Raw genomic sequence first — 10,362 nt, forward strand, 5'->3', positions numbered from 1 at the left:
GGAAGGGGTTGGGGGATGTAGCCCAGGCCAATGAGGCTGATGTTTGGGAGCAGGGATGCTGGACCAGTCCCTGCAGCTGCCAAGGAGCCCACAGCTCATTCCAAACAACCTGACAGAGCTCTCCCCTACCACACTGAATCATTACCAAAGCTGGGGATAGAACCCAGGAGTCCTGGCCAGCTCTGTTGCCCTTCTCCAATAAGAACCAGCCCATTGTAAATTTCATCCTAAACACGGACGGATTCTAGTGAAATCAGAACTTTATTGAGTCAATACAAAAAAATCAAACAAATGCGTTAAAAGTCGCAGCGTCCCAGCTCTCAAGGTGGCCGCAAGCCACGCAGCATTTAACCCTGCATCCCTCTTTTCCCCACCCCAAGATAGCTTAAAGCCCCCCTGCCCTGAAGGGGTGCCAGGACCCACCCTGTTCATGGAAACAACCCATTCCCAATAGGACAGACCGGGGTGAAAAGGAGCTGTGGGAATTCCTGCTCCTTAGGATTACGCTGCACCGGGGTAGGGTGATGGAGCCCTGGGGTTTAGCAACAATAAAAGAATGGAGATATAATCTGCTAAATATCCAGGGAGGGAAGGACTGGGAGGGAGGGAGAGGGGGAAAAAGAACCCAGGAGTCCTGGCTCCCAGCACTTCCCTGCTCTAATTATTAGATCCCACTCCCTTCCCAAGAGTCCTGGCTCCCAGTCCCACTTGGAGGGGGAACGTGCAAATGGCATAAAGGAATGAGAACGTACAGAGCCCGGGACATTCATTTTTAAAAAGAGTGCTTAAAAGCCCCATATCTCACAGATTTCCCGCCCCCATCCCGGGGGTGAAATCGAGGCAGCCGGGCGTGTGGGGGGGATTCTGATGGGTGAAACCACAGGACCATCTTCCAGTGGCAGATACAGTTAAGCCCAGGATAGACATGCCCAGAGACAGTCCTTTCATGTGGGGGGGGGGGGGGACTCCTTTCCCTGCCCTAATTACATCCCCCTACTTCAGATTCATCCCAAACCAATCATCAGACCCAAGTGAATTTCACATGCAGTGATGGGGGGCAGGGGAAGAAGCTGCTTGTGAGATTCACTGTGTCCCTCTCCCTCCTCCAGTGGATGTAGGACCAGCCAGTACAAAGAGGCCACCACCCCAGGATCTGAGAGAGCAGTGTTGGGGGCAGAGAAAAGGGGGACACCGAACCAGGGTTGAGGTGGAACCGAATATCCTGTTTCTAAGAAAAATGGAGCCCAGCTGCCCACCAAGAGCCATGGTTGCTGGGTGGGGGCAGAGCTGAGGGCACCACTTAAAAAAATCCTGCCCAAAACCAAAGAGCCCTGTGATCTGACAGACTGACAACACTGAGGCCTGGAATGGAACTGAATGTCCTAGACAAAGCCTAGATCACACCCGTAACATCAATGTAAGCACTAGGCCTACACTCTCTGGGAAAGACACCCCGATCCTTGGGGCTGAGGAGAGAGAAATCAAGCCACAAGGAAAGGGCAGGGGGAGGTTTCACAAGCTGGGGTGGCTGTTTTGTCCCCATTCCCATCTCTGGAGACACCAGCAGCTAATCACTGGGTTGGCTCAGTGGTGCTCTGTCTGTTGGGGAAGGCGCCACAGAGAGGGATGAGAGCAGTGGGGAGGGATGAGGCAATCTGGGCTCTGAGAATCAGGGGTTCGAGCCCAACCCAGGGACACAATAAAAACAAACCACGTGGAGGTAAAATGCTTTTCTCTTTTTTTTAATAAATTTAAGAACCACCCCCTCCCCCCCGAATGCAGCAACTAAAACAAACTAAAAGGAAACGGGGCTACGAGTCATAATCTTCCTCCTCCTCATCCTGTGCTGGGGCAGGGGGTGCTGGTGCAGAGGGCATCATGGCAGGCAGGGCCGGGGGAACGGAGACAGGCATGGCCATGGTGGACTGTGGGGGGCAGGTGAAGTGCAAATATGGCGCCGGAGAGCTGGAGCCAGGGAGGAGAGAAGGAAGAAGGTTACTGTGGGGGAGGGGAGATCATCTACCCCGTATCCCTCACCCCAACCCTTAGCCCAATCCGATCCATGGGCCCTTCCAGTATCCCCACCCTGGATTAGACCTATAGTCCCATCCAGTCTGGTAGCCACCCCCTCCATCAGTGCAACAAGCTCATCCAGCCTGGTATGCCCCTACCCCGTAACACAGTCCCCCAGAGGTCAGGCTCCATCTGATCATACTTACTGCTGTTAGGTTTCTAGTTATCACTACCCTTAAGTAGCTAATGCTCTGCTCTAACCACTAGATCCCACTCCCATCCCTGAATCAGGGATAGAACCCAGAAGTCTTCCCCCCGCCCCCAGTCCAAGATCTAAGCACTAGGCAGCACTGCCCAGCCCGTCAGCACTACTGAGCTGGCAGGCCCCGATTTGTACCTGGGAAAGTGGGTAGTGGGGCGGCTGGGGGGCGTGGACTGGGACGTCTCCTCCTCCCCATCGCTCTCGCTGTCCTCAGAATCCTCCTGTGGGGGCAGGGTAAGCAGGGGCTCAGCATGGAGATGGCACCATCTGAGGGACACAGTGACTGATGCTCCCCAGAGCTGGCCCCATGGGAAACTGAAGCAGAGAGAGGGGAAAAGGACGCACCCTGGTTCGGAATAGAACCCAAGAGTCCTGGCTCTCAGCACCGCCCCCTGCTGTAACCACCAGACCCTACACCCCTCCTGGGACACCCAGCCCATAGATCATACAGGGAGGCAGCCAGGAGGGGCAACCTCCAAAGACGGGGAGGGGACGGCATTCCAGACCCTTCACCATCTGTGCCCCACGGGGGACTACCCCTCTCACTCAGCTCCCCATGCACCTCAGCAAGGCTCAGCCAGAAGGGGGCACTGCTGCATGCAGGACGCAGCCTGTGGGCTGGGAGACACCTCCTGCCAGATTCACCTCCTGCTCGGAGTCCGTGCCTGACTGCTTCGGGTCCTTTCCTTTGCTGCCAGTGCCGCCGTTCTTCCGCCCACTGCCCGGCTTCCGGCCCCTACATCCGGAGAGAGACCAAGGAGTCATGGGGGCACTGCCAATGGATGGGGGCTCCAGCAGAGATTGGTGCAGAAGGAATCCCTTGACCGCATCCCAGGGTCACCCAGCCAGTCCCCGGACTCCACATCAGGGCTCCCGGCCACATACCACCCCAATGCCTTTCAGCAACGCTTTGGGGTTCCACCTCCCAAGCTCCCAACCCGGCCACAGCACTCCCCACTGGGACAGTCACCTATGACGTGGGCCAGTCCCCCGCGGGACGCAACAGGGAAGAGGTATTTAGGAATCGCTTTGCCACATCACTGGAGTGTAGACATCTCTGGTGTGGGGCATGGTGGCGGAGTAACAACACACAGCAACACTGCACAGGTTCAGGGTAGGAAGCAAAGAGAAGCCCCGCACCTAGTTCTGATGGCAGAGCGGGGGTTTTGGGAGGCAGAATGGAATCAGCAGAATGGGAATTGAGCTACGACACCGGAGTTCATTTCCAGATTCTTAGTGAAGTGCGATAGCATCTATAGTGACCACCACCATCTGTCCATGTCTTCCTGCAGCACAGCACCCCCTAGTACTGTGCTGGGGCCAGCAGTGACTGAAAGGGGGCACTTCCGGTACTGAGTCCCACTCCGCCCCCTGCAGCACACTGGGGCATCGAGGCCAGCACTGGCTGTGAAGGGAGAGTGAGCCCCTAGGGGCCTCCTTCCCGGTGGCACACTGGGGCATCCATTGGCCAGCACTGGCTGTGAGAAGAGCACCCCCTACTGAGCCTCTGCCCCGCTCCCTGTAGCGCAGCGCCTCCTATTGCCCACCTCCTGGAGACCTTCTCGCCCTCAGCGTGGTTATCCTCCACATCTCCCTGCATGTCAGGCACCGAGGCTACCAGATCCTTGAGGAAGTCGAACTGCTGCTCCAGCTCTATGCACTGCTTCCTGCAGGGAGCGGAGAGCAGCTCAGACTCTGGGGGAGGGGACTGCAGCACCTCCACCCCCAGAAACCCCGGGGACCTGACCCCCAGCCCCTATTGGCTTCCTGAGGGCTACTAGAGACCCCCATGTTATATCCATCCCAGCTGGGGATGCAGTGTTCAAAGCCCCTCCTCCCCCTCCATAACAACACAATAATCACCATTACCTCCATGAGCCTTAGCCCTGCTCGGGATTAGTGCTTCACCCCTGCCTCCCACCCAGTTGAAAAGGGGGGAAACTGAGGCATAGAGGAGGGGAAGGGACTGTCCAGAAGTGCCACAGTGGCAAAGCGGGGAACCAAACCTAGGAGTCCTGGCTCCTAGCCCCCTGCTCCAAGAAAAGTGGGAGAGGTCTTTCTGTAGCACGGCAGGTCTGCTTGTGGAGTAGATCTGGCATTTCTTTGCTCCAGTACTGCGGGGGTTAGGTCAGAAAGTCCCCAGCTGGGCAGAAGCGGGGGGAATGCAGGTGGAAGTAGAGTACTTACAGGTGAGAGGTGGTCATGGTCTTGGCATTTCTGGATTGTGTCACCTGACAGGCCTTCCTGAGGAGCGACTCCAGGAAGAGCTCCAGCGCCCGGGCTAGGGCAAGCCAAGGGTTAAGGGAACTCAGCACTGCGATCAGAACAGAACACTGCTTGTACTAGGATCACTGTTCATGCGGATAGAACCCAAGAATCCTGGCTCCCAGCCTTCCCCCATCCTGCTCTGACCCACTAGCCCTCCTTCCCTCCCAGAGGTGGGGATAGAACCAGAAGACCTGGCTCCCAGTCCCTCTCATCCCCCCAGTCTAAGACCACCTCCCTCCCTGAGCTAGGAGAGAACCCAGGAGTTATGACTTCCAGCCTCCTCCCGCCACTAGATGAGCTACCTCTGATTCTCTGTCTAACCTGCTGTTGTAATTAGCCACCAGCCAGGGCATTGAAACCTACAGGATGATGACCCAAGCCTGGCTGGGAGGGAGATCCCTCAGGATTGGCCAGACCACAAGGCAACAATTGGGGTTTCAGGAGTGGGAGCTGGGCAACACAGCACTCCCAAGGATACATATTATGACAGGGACGGCAGCGGCCACCTTCCCAATCTCCTCATCTGTCTGCATGATCTTCTTGATCCGGGCCTGGAGGGGAGACAAGAAGAAATAGTTAATATCAGGGGTGGGGTGTCCCACTCTCCTATCAACATTCAGTGCCAGGGACATGGCTGTGTGGACCAGAGAGAGTGCCCCCTAGAGGGGAAAGGCACCATAACTCATTCCCCATTCCCCTGAACCAGCCAGTCTGCTGCCCTAACAGCAAAAGGCCCCAGATCCCATTCCATGCCCCCTGGAACCAGACAGTCCCTGACCTAGGGCTAGATTTGTACTCCCAGGCCCTCTGCTCTAACCACTCGACCCCACTCCTCTCAAGTGACTTTAGATCCCCGGACACAGGTGCCATGCACCTCTCCAATTCATACATTACATTGTCACCCCTTCCCTGGGTCATCCTTCCCTGCGTCCCCAGGGAGGTGGTTGCTCCCGCGGGAGTTGACACAAGAGCAAAGCCTCCATGGGTCACTGGCTCCTCAGCCTCTGTGGTGACTAGGGGACTGTGGGTGGTTGTCAGGCAGGGGCCAAGGCTGAGAACTGTCAACTTGTTCCATGCTTGCCCAACCCCCATGGAACATCACCTCTACCCGAGGGCACTGGTAGCCTCACACCAGAGCTATTCCCTGCCCTGATTATGGCTCTGTGTGCCCTTCTTGTGCCCTGTGGCTTAGCAGTGCAGCAGGGCCTCCTGTTTCCCCGCACAAGATAGTGTCCAGACTCGCGATCCACCCCTCCGGATGCAGAATCAACGCCCTTTTCTCCACTGGACTGGATTGTGTCGAAACCAAAGGATGTTTGTGTCCATGTCACAAGGCAATAATATCTCCTACACACAGCTAAGGGGCAAACCACAAGGTGTCAGCTGTCACAACCCAGGCATAAATTGTGAGGACCAAAGCTGAGCACAAGCTATTGAAAATAAATCTGATCTGAGATTGGGAGCTTCCTTGTTGTGCTGGGCACTGACCAGACCCCATCCTGAGATTAGGGGACCCCCATTGTGCCAGGCACTGCATGGACCCTGACCCAAGTTCAGGGCCCTTGTTGCACCAAGCGCTTCACAGACACAGAGTGAGGCAGTCATTGCCCTACAGAGCTCACAGTCTAAATAGAGGAAGTTTTATCCTCAGATTACAGATGGAGAAACTGAGGCACTAAGAGACATGTCTTGCCCAAAGTCACAGCCAGGCTCTGAACACAGATCTCCAGCCCCATCCCGGTGCCTTAACCACAAAGTCTGAACCATAGCTTTGGGAACTGACGGGGGATGGGGACTAGATTCAGTTTGCTGCCAACTCTTATGATCTTACCATCAATTTCACAGTATAAATACCCAGCTTGTAGACTCAAGAGATGCAGGAAGAATCACAGGTTTTATTTAAAGCTTAACATCTTGACCCTTAAAAGCTCCTCCCCACCAGCCCAAAAGGCAAATAAAATACCCCCCCCCATTGATTTTTTTTTAAAGGCCTGATCCTGGATTTTTAATCATTTGAAGATGGCAAAGCAGATTTCAGTCATTTGGGGGGGGGGGGGGAAGAGAGGAGGAAGGTTCCCCATTTGGCATCAGGGACCCCAACCCAGGAAAGGAGGAAATGAAACTGACAGGGAAGAGAAGGTGAAACTGACCAGGATGCTTTCAGCTCCCATCCTACCCCACTGCTGAAGATGAGACAAAGATAGAAAAGGCGTGCTTTGTGGTGTGAGTAGGCCCCACTGAATCCCAGGGGAAAAGGAGGCCTATAAACAGTAAATCTATCCACTTCTTCCACAGTAGCAGCCCCCTCCTGCCATTCCAATAAGAACCTTTCGCCTTTTGACGGAGGCCCTCCGCCCTACAGTAGAGTCTCCGGGGAGGCGGGTCCGGAATTAACCCATTTTATGTAAAGGTGGGCAGAGGGAAGTGTCCCTTCCACCCTTACCAGGACAGCACAGATGGCAGAGCTGGGGCTAGAACCCAGGAGTCCTGGCTCCCATGCATCCTGCCTTCCCCCGCACACCCCTCTGGCCACGTTGTAACCCACTAGACCCCATTCCCCACCCAGAACCAGGGATAGAACCCAAGAATCCTAAGGCAGACCACAGTCCCACTGGACAGGAGAGTGAACGGCACACATTCCCCCTGTTGGCCCACCAGAGATGGTGTCCCAAAGGATAGGTGGGGGGGAATTCATCATCCTTTGGAGGGAGGAAAGAGAGTCTCTGTGTGAGGGAGGAAGTTCATAATGGTTAGGGGGGTGTTCATGAAGAGCCAGACCCCTATATGGGTTGGGGGCACTGACCAGAGAGGTCATGGGAGGGGAGATCAGGAAGGGGGTTCCCAGAGGATCCCTGAAGAGGTGGGAGATCAACATAATGAGGCCAGATCATAGGGGGAAGGGTCTTCAGAGGCAAGGGGCATCCTTGTGGGGATTACCAGTGGGTGGTATGAGGTGGAATCCCTATATGGGGCAGTGGGGATCCCTGTAGGGGAAAGAGGGTAGTAGGAAAATCCTTATGGGACAGCAGGGGAGTCCTATATAGGATGCACGCAGTAAAGGGAGAAGTGGATAGTTCAAGCATGTCTCTGAGGGGGACAGGGGACCCTATAAAAGAGGAGGCAGCAGGAGCATCCCTATGGGGGCACTTTGGGGGAAGACGACAATGTTGGACTGAGACCAGTAAAGGGAGGCAAGGGAAGGAAGAGGAAGACTGGGCCTGGGAGGTCCAGGCTTTGGGACAAAGAGGCTGGGTGCTAGGGGGATGCTAGGCCGGCCCAGGGGGGTCAGGTTAGGGTGACAGGGGGGGCGCTAGGCCAAGCCGGGGGTGCCGGCTGGGGGGGGGGGTGAGCTAGGGTTAGGGGTGCCAGGGGGGAGGCACTAGACCGGCCCGGGGGCTGGAGTTAGGGGTGCCGGGGGGGGCGCTAGGCCGGCCTGGGGGCTGGAGTTAGGGGTGCCGGGGCAGGGGGGCACTAGGCCGGCCCGGGGGCTGGAGTTAGGGGTGCCGGGGCGGGGGGGCACTAGGCCGGCCCAGGGGCTGGAGTTAGGGGTGCCGGGGGGGGGGCTAGGCCGGCCCGGGGGCTGGAGTTAGGGGTGCCGGGGCGCGGGGGGGCTAGGCCGGCCCCGGGAGCTGGGGTTAGGGGTGCCGGGGCGGGGGGGGGGCTAGGCCGGCCCCGGGAGCTGGGGTTAGGGGTGCCGGGGCGGGGGGGGGCTAGGCCGGCCCCGGGAGCTGGGGTTAGGGGTGCCGGGGCGGGGGGGGGCTAGGCCGGCCCCGGGAGCTGGGGTTAGGGGTGCCGGGGCGGGGGGGGGGCTAGGCCGGCCCCGGGAGCTGGGGTTAGGGGTGCCGGGGCGGGGGGGGGGGCTAGGCCGGCCCCGGGAGCTGGGGTTAGGGGTGCCGGGGCGGGGCTAGGCCGGCCCCGGGAGCTGGGGTTAGGGGTGTCGGGGGGGGCTAGGCCGGCCCGGGGGCTGGGGTTAGGGGTGCCGGGGCGGGGGGGGGGGGCTAGGCCGGCCCCGGGAGCTGGGGTTAGGGGTGCCGGGGGGGGGCTAGGCCGGCCCCGGGAGCTGGGGTTAGGGGTGTCGGGGGGGGCGCTAGGCTGGCCCCGGGAGCTGGGGTTAGGGGTGTCGGGGGGGGCGCTAGGCCGGCCCGGGGGCTGGGGTTAGGGGTGCCGGGGCGGGGGGGGGGCTAGGCCGGCCCCGGGAGCTGGGGTTAGGGGTGCCGGGGCGGGGGGGGGGCTAGGCCGGCCCCGGGAGCTGGGGTTAGGGGTGCCGGGGCGGGGGGGGGGCTAGGCCGGCCCCGGGAGCTGGGGTTAGGGGTGCCGGGGCGGGGGGGGGGCTAGGCCGGCCCCGGGAGCTGGGGTTAGGGGTGCCGGGGGGGGCGCTAGGCCGGCCCGGGGGCTGGGGTTAGGGGTGCCGGGGGGGGGCTAGGCCAGCCCCGGGAGCTGGGGTTAGGGGTGTCGGGGGGGGGCGCTAGGCCGGCCCCGGGAGCTGGGGTTAGGGGTGTCGGGGGGGGCGCTAGGCCGGCCCGGGGGCTGGGGTTAGGGGTGTCGGGGGGGGCGCTAGGCCGGCCCGGGGGCTGGGGTTAGGGGTGCCGGGGCGGGGGGGGGGCTAGGCCGGCCCCGGGAGCTGGGGTTAGGGGTGCCGGGGGGGGCGCTAGGCCGGCCCGGGGGCTGGGGTTAGGGGTGCCGGGGGGGGGCTAGGCCGGCCCGGGGGCTGGGGTTAGGGGTGCCGGGGCGCGGGGGGCGCTAGGCCGGCTCGGGAGCTGGGGCTGGGGGGGCCGAGGGTGGCGCTAGGCCGGGCTGGAGTTCGGGGTGCCGGCCGGGAGCCTCGGGCCCGCACTCACCGGCGGGAAGCGCGCGTTGTATTTCTTTTTCTTGCTCGGCATCGCGGGGCTCGGGCTCAGCCTCCAGCAGCGGCAGCAGCGACCCCCGCCCGCCCCGCTCCACCCCGCCGGCTCCCGGCGTCGCCCGCCGCCGCACCGGCCGCCAGGGTCCTAGCGCCGCCGGAACACTCCAGCGCCGGGCTGACTCCATCCATTGCCCTGCCCCCCGGACTCCTCCCTTTTCCAGCCGCCCCCCGGCGCAGGGGGCCCCCTCGTCCCTAGCACAGGTGCCACCCTGTGACTCTCCTTCGTCCCCCGTCCCCGGTGTCCCCATCCCCGCCCCCCGGAACTGGTGCCCCCACCGCATTTTCTCCGTTCTCCCGGGACCGGGTCCTGCAATGCCACCTCCAGGGCCAGCCCTTGTCTCCCCGCCTGCCTCAGGGTCCCCCTCCCCGCAGTGCCAGGACCTGGGGGCTCACAACTCTGCTCTCTCTACCACCCACCAGGACGGGTGTCCTCCATCTGCTATTCCACCTCTCCTCTCTTCTCCCCCTTCCAGCCCCCCAAGAAAAAGCAGATCTTACAGCCCCTCCTCCATGCTGGAGACGCCTGGAGTCCCCCATCACGGAGGCCTTCCAAGAGCCGCCCAGTTCTTGAGACATGGACCCCCTGGGATTGTTTGCTCCCCAGCAACTCCCCATCCCTGGAAGATGGAGGATCCCCACCACCAGGTTGACCCTCACCGCCAGAGATGGGGATCTATGAAATCCCTGTGTCTTCCCCCCTCCCCTATGGAGGGTCTCAGGCAAGCTTCCTTTCCCTGAGCAGGTAGATTGGGTCTGAGGTTCTCCTTACCCATGGAGCACTAAGGATGGCAGAGGGACTGCGCTTTTGCACTGATGTACATAAGAACGGCCAAAGGCGTCTTGTCTTCCAACAGTGGCCAACACCAGGGGCCCCAGAAGGAATGCCCTTGGAGGGATAGCTCAGTGGTTTGAGCAT

The 10,362-nt window shown here is 60.4% G+C and overlaps 1 protein-coding gene across 2 annotated transcripts; it reads right to left on the reverse strand.

Annotated features, from left to right (window-relative positions):
- Nucleotides 1-242: 242 nt before the first annotated feature.
- Nucleotides 243-9,552, reverse strand: DRAP1 (DR1 associated protein 1). Of its 2 annotated transcripts, XM_073351670.1 has the most exons (7): nt 9,382-9,552; nt 5,022-5,094; nt 4,463-4,556; nt 3,823-3,942; nt 2,921-3,011; nt 2,411-2,496; nt 243-1,965 (listed from the first exon to the last, which is right to left on the reverse strand). In XM_073351670.1, exons 1-7 carry the CDS (start codon nt 9,421-9,423, stop codon nt 1,812-1,814), a joined length of 660 nt encoding a protein of 219 aa, XP_073207771.1. In that variant the 5' UTR covers nt 9,424-9,552; the 3' UTR covers nt 243-1,811. The 2 variants fall into 2 exon arrangements, with proteins under 2 accessions (XP_073207771.1, XP_073207772.1); XM_073351671.1 differs by lacking the exon at nt 3,823-3,942.
- Nucleotides 9,553-10,362: the final 810 nt, after the last annotated feature.

Source organism: Lepidochelys kempii, chromosome 7 (assembly GCF_965140265.1).
Source record: "Lepidochelys kempii isolate rLepKem1 chromosome 7, rLepKem1.hap2, whole genome shotgun sequence".
In the NCBI taxonomy this organism is placed as follows: Eukaryota; Metazoa; Chordata; order Testudines; family Cheloniidae; genus Lepidochelys; species Lepidochelys kempii.